This window comes from Saccopteryx leptura, chromosome 1, assembly GCF_036850995.1.
Source record: "Saccopteryx leptura isolate mSacLep1 chromosome 1, mSacLep1_pri_phased_curated, whole genome shotgun sequence".
NCBI lineage: Eukaryota > Metazoa > Chordata > Mammalia > Chiroptera > Emballonuridae > Saccopteryx > Saccopteryx leptura.
Window position 1 is genome coordinate 359537967 of NC_089503.1, and position 18806 is coordinate 359556772.

The 18806-nt window shown below is 34.4% G+C and overlaps 1 protein-coding gene across 1 annotated transcript in view; it reads left to right on the forward strand.

Annotated features, from left to right (window-relative positions):
• EYS (eyes shut homolog) overlaps window positions 1-18806 on the forward strand; it is a 1965296-nt gene that overhangs the window by 827046 nt on the left and 1119444 nt on the right. Inside the window, 1 exon segment of the mRNA XM_066360293.1 lies at window positions 4771-4916. Within this exon segment, the coding sequence (XP_066216390.1) occupies window positions 4771-4916 (146 nt within the window).

Genomic DNA, 18806 nt, shown 5'->3' on the forward strand with positions numbered 1-18806 from the left:
CATTGACTCAGGTGAGGGGTTGCCAACTGGATTATGAATGGGGTGCATGTGGGAGTTTATCTCACTGCATCTCCTTTCACTTAAAAGAAAAAGTTTGTATTACATCATAGATTCTGTAATGTGATTTAATCAGCATAATGGTATATTAAAATAACTTAGCTTTCTAGAAGCCTTAAAAACAATTTCTCTTTTTTTTAATTCCTTTCTTACATGAGATAAGATGAAAACAAAATAAAAGAATAATGTAATGCAGGGCTCATTTTAGGGCTCAAAGCCCCTGTGATTACCTTACATTTTTCCATCTCCTTTCATCAGGCAATATTACTTTTTGTAAATTAGAATTACTCTTCTTTTATCTGTGTGATATTTTAGTGTATTCACTTTTCTCCAGAAGTCATGCATTTAAATGCATTTTACTGATTGGAAAAGTATCTTGAAACCCCATCTGGAAAATTTTAGGTCCTTATCAAATTTTTTAAAAATTTAAATAAAAATGTTTAATACCTTGATAACATATTTAAATTTAATTCCACTAAAACTTTTGAAATGAAAGCTTTACATTTAAATTAGAAATTTTCATTTTCTCAAAGTTATACTACAAAATTTTTGGTTATAAGTGTTCCCTTGAAACAGGGTACTATTTAATTTACACATATTTGTGTTTTAAAAGTTGTTAAAATGGAGTTTCATCAGCAGGAAGACATATTTTAGAGATTTTTTAATATGCAATGCAATAATTATTATAAAATTAACTGGGTCACTTAAGACATTAATAAAAATCAAAGTTTGCTTTTACTTTTCCCCTTACTCTAGGTGGATGTTATCTGCTTAAGAAAGGATGGGACAGTCAGTAGTAATAAGAAAAGGAAAAATATCCAAAGCTGAAGGGATTGTGTTCTGTAGCCAGAGGCCAGTGGGAGGAGAAGTTAGCTGAGGGTCCTTTCAGATACACCTTGTGTGCTTTCACTTTTTGAGAGTTTGGAGGGCCAGGTGTAGAGAGAACACGTTGGAAATGTCCAGCACAATTATTACCCCAGCTATCTGAGAGAAGGAGTGAGGATGTGGGGGAAGAGAGAGAATTCAGAGAAAAAGAGTAGATATATATTTTGATTTTTCTGCAAAAGACTAAATACAGAGATTCAAGGTAAATGCTCTGTTCTGGCATAAAGATTTGATTTTCATGGAACCCTACCCTAATATTATATATAATAAATGAATATAATTTTTAGGAAAAACTGTAAAAAGATCCAGAAGGCTAAAACTCAGATCACAATTAGAACTGAAAAATGAGCATAGGAGAATTTTGGGTAGGAAAAACATCTGAATCTTTTCATAAATTATCTAAATACAAGACAAAAAACAAACAAATCTAAACAAATCCAATATTTTCACTATTACAGAAAGACAAAGAACATGAAATTTTCACATTCACTGATGGAGGAAGAAACTGATATGTTTCAAATAGTAACAATAAAATTTCTTGTTAGAAATAATAATTGCAAGAATATAAATAGGCTAGTCTAATAGAAGCTTTATTGTATTAAATTAGAATCAGGGTATTAGTGTGAATTTATGCATTTACATGTATATGTTTATAATAAATTTATATACATGCAAACATACACAAAAAATGAAAATGGACATGTGTGTATGAATATATATATGCAGCCACACACAATTATGTTTTATCATGGTTTCTAAACACCATTCTTTATTTAAAAGAGTCAAGACTCTTAGTAATATGGCTGTTTCCAGATCTAGGACAGAAAATATGTGAGAAAGACCTAGAATATCTTATACAAAAAAGCAAGAAAATGCTCAAAGAATGATTCAGACATATCAAAGGGTACAGGAGATACTTTGGAGAGGTTCCTACTATCTAGTTCTTACAAAATTTGAGTATCAAAGAAAATAATTTAGTTATATATTTGAACCAATGAAATAAAAATCCATGAATCTGTATAGATAGAAATAAATAATTGAATAAATAAGTGAATAAATGAAAGACTATAAAAGAAAATTTTTCTAACAATCAAATATCATCTAGTAAATATGAGGAAAATGCTGAATTAAAGAGCACTATTGGTAAATTGTATAGCATGATTAATGTAGTTATGGATTGTCAATGCAGAACAGCTCACATTTTTAGTTGGTTGAAATCTCCAGATCCTAGGATTCTGATTTGATAATGAAGCCACTTAGAAACCTTTTCGTAATTACGGGAAACAAAACTGGAGTAGTGGAAGACAAGGGATATACATATTTTTTGGCTTTCAAAAAGAGAAGGCTTTTCTGGCTTTCACTGAGAGAGAAATGGAGAAAAAGAGAGAGAGAAAAGAACAAACACAGAGAACTCTGTCAATTTAATGCGCAAATTGTTACTTAAAATAGACTGAGAATATAAATGATCATTATTGTAAATCAATCATTCAGAAGAAAGACGTTCCACAATTATTTCTAATATTCTACCTTCCAGACTTGAAAATGGGTCTTGCAACTTCTGGTAATATAACTGTTCCAAATACGTGCAACCATGTTTAAATTGAAATCAATCATTACCTTATATTATATATTTTGAGGTAATACATTTTCAAGCTTATCAGTTTAAAATAATCACATCCTGATGTACTTTTACTACCATATCTGAGAATACTCTGCCCAACTCCTATCTACTCTGATCCTTGGAATTGTCATTTATTCACTGAGAACACACAATAGCAATCAAAAATAGTATCATTAACAAGTATATTTTAATTGTTTTATTTATTACTTTTAGAGAGAAAGAGAGGGGAGAAGGAGATAGAGATAGAGATTTAAAAAAGATAGAAAGAGAGAGAGAGAGAACTTCATCTGCTGTTCCACTTAGTTTGGCATTAATTGGTTGTTTCTGGTGTACTCTGACCAGGGATCAAACCCACAACCTTGGCATTTCAAGCCAAACTGACTGGCCAAGGTCTATCTTAATTTTAATAAGGCATTTGAAAGATCCATTATGTTATCTTGTACTGGATTAGAAGATACTAGAGTGATAGCAAAAATGGAGAAAATTTTTGCTACTTAAACACAAATTTAAGGAGTCATGGTAATTGAATTAACATAACCCTAAAAAAAAAGTGATTACACTCAAGTCCCTAGCCACATGGAAAGCTCTTGAGAAATATAGTTCCCTTTTGCACCAGCATTACCTTGAACAGGCAATTTTAATGCCTTCTATCCAACTGATACAAAGATCCCACTCTTCATTTGTGACTAAACAGTAAAATCTTTTCTGTTACCTTCCCTACTGGTTAGTTGTGTTTTATAGGACTTCAACCTTTCTCTATTGGAATATGTTTACTGTAATATTCATAGTTGATGTCCCTAACATTTTTAAAAAATTACTAATTTGAGAGAGAGAGAAACATCTATTTCTTGTTCCACTTATTTATGCATTCATTGGTTGATTCTTGTATGTGCTCTGATGAGATGATCCAAAATCCTGGTGTATCCCAGCGACACTCTATCTAACTGTGCTACCCTGCCAAGGCATGACTTCTCTATGAGATTTTCAAAAGCCATCCCAATCCTTAATTACTCTTAGATCTGGGTACCCAACTAAAGTCTGGCACACAACTATTGAGATGTTTGAGGAAAAGAAGACCATGGGCATGTTAGATTTCTGTTGGTTATGTTTTTATTGTAATTACAATTATGTTGAAAGTGAAGTTAATTAGGAAGATTCCTTTGAAAAAGTGGAATAAAAATTGTCTCAAAAGCATTTCTAAGAAACTTGGTAAAGCCTTTTTATTTAGACTTCTATAAGAGAGGGAAAACCACAGCTATGAAGAGCTTGTTTTGCTAAATGCTCTCTTCTCTCAATGTAATATTATCTGTATTAGTTTCATGTTTTCAATAGTATTTTTTCCGTGAATATAAGAAGTTGTGTTAGGAAAGATTAAATTATCTCTTTTTTCTTTTTATTATATTTTATTGGTTTCTTATCAATTATTGGTTGTTTCTTTTACTAATTTTATTTTACATATATATAAATAAAACTAGTCACAATTCCTTCTCAGAAGAATTAGTTTTTTATTTTCTGGCAAGTAGATACTGACTGACTAGATGTTCAAAAACATAGTCAGTACAATATTCAGAAATAGCCTGAAAATAATGTTAGGGCAATTCTTCTACATAAAGCTATGTGTATAGCTGCCACAGCTTAGACTATAGAGGAAAGAAATTAAAGACCAATTTAGATAAGGTCTGAATCAATAAAAATAAATCCACAAGGGAGCAAAGAAAATCTTCCAAATAAAAATCAGGAGGACAAATCTGAACTCAGTAAATCAGTCATTAGAGACTGATGAATAAGATAAAGAGGGGATAGTTGCTCATTTAAAGGGTGATCAGATGAAGTTTCTGGAAACCATTGTCAAAGACAAGGTTGTTGAAGGTCATTGCCTCTATTAACTGTAGGACATCTAATTATTGAATTATATTTAGTTTTGCTAACATCTGCTAATAAAACAGGCAGGCTTTAATATAATAAAAAATAATCATTTAATCCATGGACAAACTAATCTTTTATTTTCCACATAGACTATAGTTAAAGTTTATATTTATATGCTAATAAAGTTCATTACAGAAGTATGCTCAATATTATTTATTAAATTTTCTCTAATTATTTAGCCTAACACATTCATTATTTTAAAATTATGTATATAATGGAATGCTTTTTTTTTTTTTTTTTTGCTGTTACATATAATTTCTCTTCTTCCTAATTTTCTCTAGATTTTTATGTAATTGTGAACCTGGTTCCCATGTCTCTCTCTGTGAATTGGATATGAATGAATGTGAAACCTCACCTTGTCTAGATGTGGAAAATTGTGGCAACAGAACAGGTGCACACAGCTGTCTCTGCACTCCTGGTGACACAGGTAAACCTCTATCTGCCCTGTCTCGTATATGTGCTGCTGAAGCAAGCACTCTCAGTCCTGTCTTTATCAACCTATTGCTAACTGTAAGTAAAGGGCAACCTCACACTACTCTCTGAAACCTGAAGTCAACTGTCACATTCATCTAAGACAGAAAGTACAAGGAAATTCTTGGTTTGTTATAAAATAAATTAATAAAAACAAAAATATCCGTTACCTTCTGCAATTTGCTAATACTAAGAAATATATGGATTATATTTCAAGGCACTTTATATTTTTATGCTTTTTTGTATTGAAATTTTTTTGAAGTATGCTTATATGGTTATAATACAGAAAATAAATGTAGGTGTGTTGAAAAAATCTAAAAGAAATACTATTCTAGCCATTATACAAATATCATTTAAAAATATAAGTTTAGCCTGACTGGGCTGTGGCGCAGTGGATAGAGCGTTGGACTGGGATGCGGAAGACCCAGGTTCGAGACCCTGAGGTCACCAGCTTGAGCGAGGATTTGAGCAAAAAAAGCTCACCAGCTTGAGCCCAAGGTCACTTGCTCGAGCAAGGGGTTACTCGGTCTGCTAAAGGCCCGCTGTCAAGGCACGTATGAGAAGGCAATCAATGAACAACTAAGGTGTTGCAATGTGCAATGAAAAACTGATTGATGCTTCTCATCTCTTTGTTCCTGTCTGTCTGTCCCTGTCTATCCCTCTCTCTGACTCTCTCTCTGTCTCTGTAAAAAAATATATATATATATTTTTTAATAAACATATATAAATAAAATAAATTTTATATATATATATATATATGTTTAGCACTTTAAATACACTGATATTATAAAAATCAATCAGGAAGATCTTGTAGTGAATTTGAACTTCTGGCTAAAAAATATAATTTGGAGTTAACTTTCCTAATATCAATTATTCCACAACATTAACTTTATCCAAAATTATCAAGGAACTTAAAAAATGAGAAAATCATTAGTTAGCCCTCTAAACTTCTGCTGAGAAATTGTATTTATGACATATAAATATGTATTGTTTGGATATACCCATATTAATTTTGTGGATACAGCAAGAATGTATTAAAATCTGAAATCCCAACTTATTAATGTTTAAATTCCACACCACTAGGATCTTTTGGGTTCCTATTCTAAGGGACACTAGTTAAGTAAATCTAATATTAGATAGCTCACAGGAGTAAAAAAAAAAAACCCAGAAACACTAAACAAATAGAAATGAGGTTGGAAACAAAACTGATAAAGAACTGGATTTTGGCCCTGGCCAGTTGGCTGAGTGGTAGAGCGTTGGCCTGGCATGCAGGAGTCCCGGGTTCGATTCCCAGCCAGGGCACACAGGAGAAGCGCCCATCTGCTTCTCCACCCCTCCCCCTCTCCTTCCTCTCTGTCTCTCTCTTCCCCTCCCTCAGCCAAGGCTCCATTGGAGCAAAGTTGGCCCGGGCGCTGAGGATGGCTCTATGACCTCTGCCTCAGGCGCTAGAATGGCTCTGGTTGCAATGGAGCAACGCCCCAGATGGGCAAAGCATCGCCCCCTGGTGGGCGTGCCAGGTGGATTCTGGTTGCGCATGCGGGAATCTGTCTGACTGCCTCCCCGTTTCCAACTTCAGAAAAATACAAAAAAAAAAAAAAAAGAAAAACTAGATGTCAGTGAAGAAGTGATTGAAATTTCAAAGCAAGTTAAGTGATCTGAACAAAGATATGCAGGCATTTTCCTTTAAGTAACTCTGATAGCTTCAGAGAAAGTTACAATTGTTACATGTATAAAAATCTCAGCTTAAAACAATTGTTACATGTACAAAAATCTCAGCTTAAAAAAATATTAAAAACCAGTACCTACAGATTTACTTATATAAATAAGAAACATTACCTCTTGGCTATAAAACAGTATTCTTCCTAAATTTTATATTACTCTTCATCTTGCAAATTCTTGAGATCTCTTTTGGGGATTTTAGGTATCCAACAGGCAGTGCCATTCACCATGCTGTTGTTTTGCTGCTGCTACTGCTGCTCACAGTCTTAAAATAAGAAATGACACACTGAGCTCAATGTGACTGAGAAACACATTATGTAAAATTATTTGATATAACACATTGTTCTGGTATTATAAATGCATCTTAAAGTTTGAAGAATCAGCATGTTCTAATTTTTTTTTTACAACCTCTCTATTTTCCTTGCAAGGTATGGTGTACTTAGCATTGTTTCAGAATTTAAAATTGAGTTGCCAATTAGGCATTCCCATGGAGAAGCTGAGTGAACAGTTGGCTGTATGAGAGTCCACAGTGAAAGCAAAAACTCAGGAGTGTTTAGATTCATAACTCTAATTCTGAATAGAGCAAAAATGGTGTGAATGTGGATAGAAAGAGAAGGACCAATAACTGAGCCCAGGGATGCTGCAATATTTAGGAGTCTGGGAAAGAAAATTAAACAAAAGAAATTGAAGAAAGCAGTCAGTGATACAGGAGGAAAAACAAGAGGAGATAGAATTTGGAAAGCTACATAAATAATTTCAGGTAGAGCAAGTAATCAACAGTGTCAAATGTTATAATTTGGTCAAGTAAAATAAGGACTATTAGCACTGGAGCTAGCAATGAAAATATAATTGGTGACATTGTCACAGAAGTAATTGTGCTGGATTGATGGGTGCAGAGTCTGTTTGAAGGGGATTTAAGAGAGAATGTGAGAAACTAAATTGCTGAGAGTGATTATCCACAATTTATTAAGTAAGGTTTTACTTTGTATGATGGAAACAAGATATAGGCAGAGTATCTTGAGAAGGGAGTAAGATAAAAGATAAACTTTTTTTTGTTTTGTTTTGTTTTGTTTTTAAATGTGTGTGCTTATTAAATGCCTCTGACTCTTCTGTGGGGAATGGCACGGAGAAGTTCAATAATAGCAGCAGAGAAACAAATCAGGAGGCTCTGGAACGATGCTCCCATAAACAGACATACAGGGGCACACGCTGTGTGCCTGATTAATGGGAAGACTGGTCAGGGGTGAAGGTCTTCTTGGACTTCCTTTCAGTTTCTAAATCTGAAATTGTTTGGCCAGTTTTCTGAGAAAAATTTTAATTTTGAAATCAGCAAATTATGCTTAGTTTTTATTTAACTCTAGTGTAGGCTTTCCATATTGAAAGAAAAAATAATTTTACTTCTTAATTTCAAAAAGATTTATTGAAAAATTGAAAACATCCAGCTCACATGCCATTGTCCTGAAGGGTTTTCTCACCTGGTTTGGTGGTCTCAGCTAAACTTGCTGTGCAGTAATTAAGAGTAACCAAAGTGTGTCCCTGTAGATGTTTGCAGTCAATTCTGGTTGATTTAGTCATCATTTCAGGCCATATGTGTCAGAGATTGGCAATTTGCTAACTCTTCCAGGAAGGGCTGGAAAACTAAATCCTCATAGTTTTACTAGAAAATATATTTGTATTTATTTTCTCTCTAATATAGATACAACTGAGAGAGATCGTAACTGTATATATTTTATATAGCCAATGATATTAATTGCCATGAGAAAAAAATTATGTAGGAAAATGACCATGGGAGGGGCAAGGTAAGATTAAGAATTAGGGAGTTACATTTAAACAGCAGTCAGGGAAGACCATGGAAAAAATAGCTTGCTTTATGTTTGAGATGCCAATTATATATTGTTCCACACATACCTACATTTATAGATAAAGTAAGTAGAGATACAGAGGAATCAAGAACAAAAATTACACTTAGTTACCTTTAAAGATGATAATGTTTGCTTAATAACAGATATTTATATTTTTATGTAAGAGGATCATTAAGATAAGAGATTAAACCAGTAAAGAAGCTTTGGTATTTCCAAGGAATATTAGAATCTTCATAATGTATATATAATATTGTATAGGGGAAAAATGATCACATCACAAATTAAATAGGAAAAACACCTAAATATTTTAGATGTAGTTGGCAGTTTAACAATCTGCTGTATTAGGAAAAAAAACAGTTATTTTACAAAGGCTAATCTAGTTTCAGAGATTTTGAAGAGTCTTAGATTCTGTAAAATGCTTTTATTTCCACCTCTATTTGTAATGCAGTCTTTGTGCTTAGCAATTACACTCTATTTACTTCTTAATCATGATTATCTAACGTTTAGATATAAAACATACTATACTGGTAATAAGATTAGAAAAGGTCTGATCTGTGTGAACAGAGCAGGGTGAAGAGTTAGAGAATATTATTCTAATGTAAACATAGAAAACTTACCAAACCTGCTCCTAAGAAACAAGTTATTTCAATACTTTTAAATATTTATTTTGATAAATATCTCTACATTTCTAGAGTATTTTACTGCTATTTGGTTTTTTTTCTATTTTGAACATTATCTAAGTAATTTTTCCTATGGAAAATAAGAATTTAATTCTGTCATTGTCATCCCCATTCACCAACATGTATATAGTTTTCTTCACTTCTTCCTCCTAAAGTGATTATGTCAAAATTTTTAGGCCTGGCCAAATACCTTATTTGGCTAGTGTCTCTGCCTAAAGCACAGAGATTGCCGGTTCAATCCCTGCTAAGAGCACATACAGGGATAACTTGATGTTTCTCTCTTTCTCTCTACCTCCTCCACCCTTCCTCTCTCACTAAATTGAATAAATTTTTTTTTAACTTTCCAAAAAATCACTCTTAATATTATTATAATTGTATCAAATTTTCCCTCCTTGTTTTATTTTTGCTCATTTTGATAAGACCAACACATATATTTTCCAATGTTTTTTATATTGTACGAGAACTTTTAGCTCTCTTGAATTTCCAAAAACTCTTTCTCCTTAGCTAATATTTTTAGTACATTCTGTAATTTTCATTGATAAAAAAATCTCCTTTTCTATAATACTATTTATAGAGTGTTTTGTACATTTTATTCCTTGCATAGTCTTGATCTCCAAATTCCTTTTTAATCTTGTTTTTCTTTATTCATGTATCTGTATTTAGGGGTGTTTCTTTAATGTCAGAAATTTTTTTGGATATCAGTTAATATCCAAGAAAGAACTACTAAAATGCTTATTGAAAACTCTGAGTGAGAGCACCTGATTGGCAATTGTATTACTTCGTGGGAGTGAACATGAACACTAGCTATTTTATTGGAGAAATTTGAAATATCATTATTGGTGGGCCTTTTCCACCAAATGGACATGGAAATAGGGATGCAGCAGAGAAAAATGTTTCGCAAGATTTTGGCAAACTCGAACTAAGGGCTAGCTAGTTAGATGGTTCTGATTGTTAAAAACACTTAAGAAATTCTTATAACTATATGTATAATTAAACTTATTTTTTCTACTTTTTTTTCCTTTTTTTACAGAGACAAAGAGAGAGTCAGAGAGAGGGATAGATAAAGACAGACAGGAACGAAGAGAGATGAGAAGCATCAATCATTAGTTTTTCGTTGTGACACCTTAATTGTTCATTGATTGCTTTCCCATATGTGCCTTAACTGCGGGCCTTCAGCAGACCGAGTAACCCCTTGCTCAAGCCAGCGACCTTGGTCCAAGCTGGTGAGCTTTGCTCAAACCAGATGAGCCCATGCTCAAGTTGGCGACCTCAGGGTCTCGAACCTGAGTCCTCTGCATCCCAGTCCGACGCTCTATCCACTGTGCCACTGCCTGGTCAGGCTCTACTGTGTTTTAAATGACTAGTTCAAACCTCTTAATACAAAGACGTGTACGCTTTATAATACCAAGTAGTTGTGTATTAGTGGGGCTTTGGGGAAATAAACGTATCAGCATGGCCTCTAGCACAGGACTAAGTAGTGCAAAACAAGGACAGGAGTCACAGAGGTAGAAAGCAGCGTTGAAGGAGAGGCTGGCATGCCGTGAGCTGAAGAATGAGTGGGAGATAATTGTATCAAGAATTCTTGATCATTAATGCGATTTTCAGACTACATTTTTGCCTCTACCCCTTGCCCTCCTACCCCCCAACAAATCCTTCTTTCCCTCTTTCTAAACTTTTTTTTTTTTTTTTACAGGGACAGAGAGAGAGAGTCAGAGAAAGGTATAAGGACAGACAGACAGGAACAGAGAGAAATGAGAAGCATCAATCATCAGTTTTTTGTTGCAACACCTTAGTTGTTCATTAATTGCTTTCTCATATGTGCCTTGACTGTGGGACTTCAGCAGACTGAGTAACCTCTTGCTCTAGCCAGAGACCTTGGGTCCAAGCTGGTGAACTTTTTGCTCAAGCCAGATGAGACCGCACTCAAGGTAGCAAGTCGGGGTCTCGAACCTGGGTCCTCCGCATCCCAGTCCAATGCTCTATCCATTGCGCCACCGCCTGGTCAGGCCAAACTAAATTTTAAGACTCATAATCACTTCTTAAATTACTTCCATTATCCTGCACTGCTCTCTTTCCATAATTCTCATCTTAAAACCTCAATCCTGGTGTGTTTTTTTTATTTTGTTTTGTTTTTTAAAGACTTTATTTATTCATTTTAGATAGGAGAGAGAGAGAGAGAGAGAGACAGAGAGATTGAGAGAGAGAGAAAGAGAGAGAGAGAGAGAGAGAGAGAAGGGAGGAGCAGGAAGCATCAACTCCCATATGTGCCTTGACCAGGTAAGCCCAGAGTTTTGAACCGGCGACCTCAGCATTCCAGGTCGACGCTTTATCCATTACGCCACCACAGGTCAGGCTCAATCCTGGTGTTAATTCCAACTTCCCATAAAGTTTTTGCTCACATGGGTTGCATAGAACAGAAGAAAACACACGCACATGCGCACACACACATACACACACTCATTCATTCACATATACTGGATGTTCTTACCTTGACTTCCTGACCACAGACCTTAAGGAAGCTGGTGCTGTCTGACAATGCCACTATTCTCTGATGAGTTCCTCTTCAACAGCCTAGCCTATTATTTCCAACTCTTTCTTCTATTTTTTTAATAGTCTCATCAATCCGCCTTCTGCTGAACTTGAAATTTATGTATTCATTTTCTATATTCCTGAGAAAATAAAAGTGATGAGAAGAGAACTTCTTTTCTCTTCCCACTCAAAACTACCAATTCATATAAGTCGACACTCATGCACTGTGTTTTCCTCTGCTTTTCTATGTTCCTGTCCATGGTTAACCATTCTCCTGGTGAGCTGATTGTGTCCTTTACTACCTATTATTAAAGGATATTCATCCTGCAATTATTTTCTGCAACATAAAATCTCTTTATACTATATTACTACCACCAGCACTTAAGTATTGTTATCCACTTGGATGTTTATATGACATCTCAAACTGATCCCCAGTACTGAGGATTTATCCCCAAACTGTTCTACCACCAGTGGTTTCCACCTCAGTGAATGACATCATTGTTCACACAGTTTATCAGGCCGAAACGATGAAGTTCTTCTCGACTCTTCACTCATCACCATGGAGTTCATCAGCAAATCCTATTGGCTGCATCTTCAAAACATATTTCAATTCAATCACTTCTGCATTGCTTTTACTTTAGTAAGCCATCATCTCTTGTCCGAACTATAGGATCTTAACTTGTCTTTCCTTCTTGTCACATGAAATTTATTCCTCATCCAGCATTGACAGGATCCCTTTAAAAAAGATCCCTTTGTTCTCAATCACAAAACACTTCATGGCTTCTCACAATGCTTTGAATGTAACACATCCTTTACAATTCAGGGGTCTCAAACTCGCAGCCCGCGGGCCGCATGCGGCCCGCCAAACAATTTTGTGTGGCCCGCAGACTAATCCACGAAATTCAAAATATTTTGGATAAAATTAAGTAAGCCTAGGGGCCTACTTGTATTTTTCATTTCTCTAGCATCCTAGCTAGATATTAGCTTAGTTAACAGCAGTTGTGATGCGAACTACAGTTTCTGGTCGTTTTGTGACACTGAGTAAACTGCATGTACGATTGTGCTTGTTGTACTGATTTTTTTTTGTTTTCAACTGCAGTGAGAAAAGTGTTGCGTAACAGTTGCCTTTTGTAGACCGAGTGGGGCCCGCCAAACGGCTGTGATCTTGCTCTGCGGCCCACATGCTGAGTTGAGTTTGAGACCCCTGTTTTACACGATGGCCTGCTGAATCCTCTGTAATCTGGTTTCTGCCTGCCTCTCTGGTCTCATTTCCTACACGTTGTCCCTGCTCCCCCATTTGAGCCCTGCCCTTGCATCTGGGTGTGAATCTTGTCCTTCAGAAACGGGCATTTTCTCTCTTATTTCATCAGGTCCCAAATGTCAATTCTTCTTACAGGTCGATCCACATTTCATAAAAATAAGAGTGCTCTTTTTTTCACATAGTTATTTGGTTCTTTAGCAGTTATCACTATGTAATTATTACATCATTAATTATTCATTTATTTTTATCTTTTTCTACTAGAATTGGACATCTTCCAAGGAAATTTCTCTCTCTCTCTTTTTTTTTTTTTTTTTAGTTTCTAGGACATTAAAGGCATTTTTGTGGAGGGTGTCTGTATATATGTTTATATTTTTCAATGAAAAGGGATTTCCCTTTTCAGATGATTTAATTTCTTAATACTATTCAATTACAACTTTTCAACTTTTTTATATGTTAATGCATGTAACTTCTTGGTGATTATAGATCTTCATCAAGTGTTTCCTCTTTTTTATCATAATGACATTAAAAGAAACAATTTTTTAAAATGTCAGTACCAATAGGAAATAAAATTCTCACTTTTGTAATGCTGATTAATTGATATTGTGGCAAATTATTCAGAAGCTTTTACTGCCTGTGTGCTGAAAATTATTAACCTGCAAATTTGGCTCATTCTGAATTAAAAGCACATATATGCAAATGCATAATGCCAATTCTCAATTCAGGAGCAATATAATTTGATTTGATATTACAAAGTGAAATAGTTCTATACAATAAATTAAAAGTGACCTAAAATATAAAAATTAAACCTTTTATAGTACTCATTAACCCATAATAAATCTTTTTAAAAGGATATCAATAGCAAATTAAGTATAATGACCTTATCATTAGTGATTCTTTATATAGTAATATATAACCATCTTGAAACATTTAATATTTTATATCCTACAAAATAAAATGCTAAAAATAACAATTAAGATGATGTATGCCTATTAAAAGTCTATTAGTTATCAAATATTTATAGGCCATTATCTACTTATATTTAGTTTTCTAGATAAGTGATATTTATATGTCATAAATGTGTCCATCTGATATTTTACAGAATAATTGGACCTAGAAAAAGTTTATAGATATAATTAAAATAAATTTTCATTTTAATATTAAGAAGTACTTCAGTATACAAGCAAATTATTAATCTCAGTGATGCTCATAACCAGTGATTACCAAAAACAATAGTAATAGGATGATTTAAATGGAAGGGCACTGAGGTGGTTTTGCCTTCTCACTGTTCAGTCTTCCTTCTTCCCAGGTTTTAACTTAGTATGAACACACAAAAAACAAGTGTGGATCAAATTATCAAAATTGTTTTATATAGATCCAACAACTTCAAAAGTACAGAGCTTTCTGGTGAAACCAGTCTGAAGAAGATACCTATAATCTGTTTCCCAACATGAGAATATTATGATACTAAAGGTCTCTCCATTAGAAACAGAGATTTTGATGTAAACTGAGGGAAGTATTGGGTGTGAAACGTAGAATCTAAGTAAGATTTACTCAGCAGCCTTCTTGTAGAATTTGGGGTCAACTGAAGGGTGAGGAGCAGAATGCACAAGAAGGCAGCAGCCTGCAGGTATACTTGTGGAAGTGGACCTTGGTGCTTTCTGGGGTAAGCACAGCAAATCCCTTTGGTGCTCAGGGCCCATCCTTGTTGCCGGCCTCAGATTTCAGCTGCATTTCAGCAAGTAGTTCTGAGTGATCTAAGCTGACCTCCTAATGACAGTTCCCTAGGTCAAGTCCTTGCTGAGTCTCCACTCTATCTTCAGGGTCTTATTTTGTACCACAGAGTCAATTCAGCTCACATTGCATGTCCAGCTCAAAATACAGGAGGCCGGTGCCTAAAGGCCCCTTTCAAACAATAGGAGATGGAGGGCTGTTTATAAATCTTCCAATCACCTTCTCTATGGATAGATAATCCTGATTACCTATTATTTACTTCATAAAAGTTTACTGTGAAATCGTTGGAATTGCCTACAACAGTAATCATAATAAAACTTCTACTAACTTTTAATCATGCTCCAGGTTCATGCTCCCCATTCCCTCCTTCTTTCTTTCTCAGACCACGTTCTGAATAAATTGGACCATCGTACCTAGTTCTGATTTTAGCAGAATACAGACTAAGTCAGTGGGCTTGTGACACAGAGGAGGAATCTAATGTAGGGGTCCAAAGCCCAGCGACGGAGCATAACTCTTCCTTTTGGAAGCATGGACATTCTTGCCATCAGTATGTGAGACATTGCTATTCCAAGAACAGCTTTTTCCTTAATTGGCTAGAAAAGGAAGGAAAGAGAATTCGATGTACTTACACTCACTATGCCCTTTATGGTAAGTGAATCTAAACTTATTTCACCTCTGAAAACTAGAGAACAAGGCCATAACCCCACAGCCAGCTAAAATGCAATATGCTGACTGTGAGAGAGACAGTATCTTTACTCTCGAGACTTAAAAATCTCCTATTCTGTAAATGACTACAGAAAGCATCTGAAGAAGGTCAGTGGTTTTCATTTTTTTAAAATAGTGCCTTCCCACGCTGTCTCCTTAACTGAAATGCACTGTGGTTTTGTATAATATAGCCAGATTTAAGAAAATATTGAAGGACTTTTCAAATCAAAGTGTTGAAGTACTAACAGAACTGTTAATTCTAGCTTTTAATCAGAGAAATAAATAGAAATATAACCCATTAGAAAGGAAAGATCTTTGGAGACATTTGTAATTTGAAATCTTGACCCCAGTAACTCCAATGCACACAGAAGAAAAATGTTTTTCCTGTGTTTTGAAAGGATTATTTCCTCTGGTGCTTTAATGGGTAATTGATCTCACTGGTCTATTTTAGTTTCTATCCTCCTTCTCTGAAACATTCTTTTGCCTCGTTTTCTTGTCTTGAGTAGCTTTTTCTCTCAGTATCTTTCATAACAGTGATCAGCATTATCTGACTAAAACACAGATCTATCTAAGTATGTAAACCAAGTTTGCAAGTCACATTTCGGCAAGCGTGATGCTGCAGTCTTCAAGCTCCAGCAATTCTTCCAGAACACTCACTGAGCTCCTACAAGGTACCAACTTGTCTATGTGATGGAAAAGGTGCAGAGAAAAGGTGAAACACCCTGACTTCATATTATTTTATGTTCTGGGAAGACCCTGAGAAAATGCAAGCTCTCCTGTATTTACTCACACAGTCTAATAATCTTGACAATTCTGGAACCCTGAATTACAATTGAGACTTAACAGCAGCAAAGAATTAAGGAAAGATGAGATATTAGTTTTTCATCACTACACACAGGGGAGCCAAGGACATCCTCTCCAGAGGCAGAGGACCCATAAGAGATAGTCTCCTTTACTCTGTCACTTCCTGCATTGGCTCTGATCAGAGACTTTATACTAAACCCCATAGTCAGCCGGTTCTCCTACTATCTTCAGAAGATACAGGTTTTGACTTTTTACACCCGGGGTTTCCAGCATTTAATTGTTATTTATTGCTAACTGTGAACCATAGGTTGAATGGAGTTCTGTTTGACTAGGTAGTATGATTTATATGGATGAAATAATGTTGTGAAATTAGAACAAGTCATGGCACTATACATTTTTGCTTCTCATGAACATTTACAAGACCTAGAAACACCAGGCATATATTTTTTACTTTGGAAGCTGCTTGGTTGAGATGGGTGTATCTTCTCCATTTCACCTGAGTTGTCATCTAGTTATTCGTGCTATTTACCTGATAAATACAGGCCTCTGTTGGCCACGACAAATTTTTGAACACCATAAAACAAGATTCCGTCTCCTCCCCTCCCTTCATTTGCTGTCCCAGTCCAGAATTCTTTTTCCGAATGAAATTTTTTTCAATTCACCATTCAGTTCACCACTCATTTTATTGGCAAACAAAGTATCACTTGTTATTTATACCCTTTGTTGCGTCTGACTTGCTAATCCTTTAGAGGCGTACTGGAAAGACCTTTTCTGCCTTTAAACATGTGGGATTTATTGTCACCTAAGAAAATTTTTGTTCAGGAAAATGTTTATACTCGTAGAACTCAACTTCCTCAAAGAGAAATAAAATGAAGCAAACATATATCTGCAACATTTATTCAGAACTCTTGAGATGCTGATTAGCTTTTTCGGCATTGTATCGATGAGCAATCGCTTTCCAAACAAATCCTGGCTCTGAGAGAGTAGATGTAGTTATTCCTTTATTTATCAGCTCGCAGCAGTCCTTTTGCCATTTTGCTGTTTGGAGGAAGAATGGAGGAGACATGCCATTATTTTCTCCATAACGTGTTTTTACTTTGTCTAAGGAATTACATGAACATAGAATTTCACAAATCAGTTTATCTTTGGAAAACAATCACTTTCTATTTATATGCAATAAGGAGGTAGCAAACAAGCAGTTTGCATGTAGTTTCATATATGTGCTTTTTTCATTAATAAATAGCTTGTCATGTGCATTTTTTAAAATAAGTAATAACAAAATATCACAGTGAAGATAAAAAAGTGCAATTTTACAAGAGTACAGATGTTTTTGTTTATGCAGTAGTGTTTTTCCAAAGTTCAAAATAAGGCTTGACACATTATAAGGGCTTAATAAGTATTTAAGAAACAAATAAATGGTAACATCAGAAAGCTTAGAGTAATAATTTTTAAAACATAAAAATATTATTCAACTAATATAAAAATTATAATACCTGCACATTTTAAAATAGACAATCATTCAAAGACACTGAAGCATACCATTTTATCTTTATATATAAAATAATATGTGTATTGGGACAGTTTATGGTATTACAGTTTTTTATAGCATTTTCACAGGATTTTATTTATTCAAGGATTTTATTAGATAAATAAAATCAAAATTAATGATGTTCTCAGTGAAGCTTTTCTAATGATGTTAGTTGTCTAATAAAAGTGCATTGTCTGACAAATATTAATTGGAGATAAAAGACCAGGAAATATACACAAATAATTATAAACCACTTAGTCTCAATACATGTGTTCAAAAGTAGAATCTAATTGTATATGATTTCCTAACATAATGTAAGAATATTCTAGAAACTCAAAGGAAGTTAAAATGTCACTATTATAGAAAAATCAGGTATAAAAACAGCTCATTTTATGTAAATATTTGACTACATACTATAATAATGCAAATAGCCCTAAGAGACAGCTTCTGCCATCAAAACTCAGCTAAGGATACAAATATTTATGAAGAACTTTCTAAAGCATTGTTAAGGGAAGGGAGAAAAAGCCCTTAGATTTCACTGATAATCTAATATTTATGTTGCTTCCGAAAGCTGGACAGAATTTTGGTTCACATGTCATGAGCCAACTGGGCTGCTATTAACACTGATTCAGTACCATGGAATGGATGAATATAAATGGGAATTTGCATATAACCTTTTTCACTTGAAAAGAAGTACATACAAGACAAACAATTTTTACATTAATGTATTAAGAATGTTCGAGCATATACCCTTGTTTATTAATTTACTTGTGGTGTATCAGGTGATTTTAAGCTAAAGCTTATTTACTACTGACAGCATCTGTACATGGAAGACGTAATTAAACTTAATGTTTGCAGGAAAAAAAATAGGCTATTATGATAAGTGAAATGTTATTAATGACTCCCATAAAACTTGACTTAGTATAACCCCTTCCCTTTTAAGATGAGTGAAACCTGTAAATATGATATCACTTTCATGATTATGTTGAATTGTATAGAGAAAGGGAGAGTATCTGGATGGGCTTTA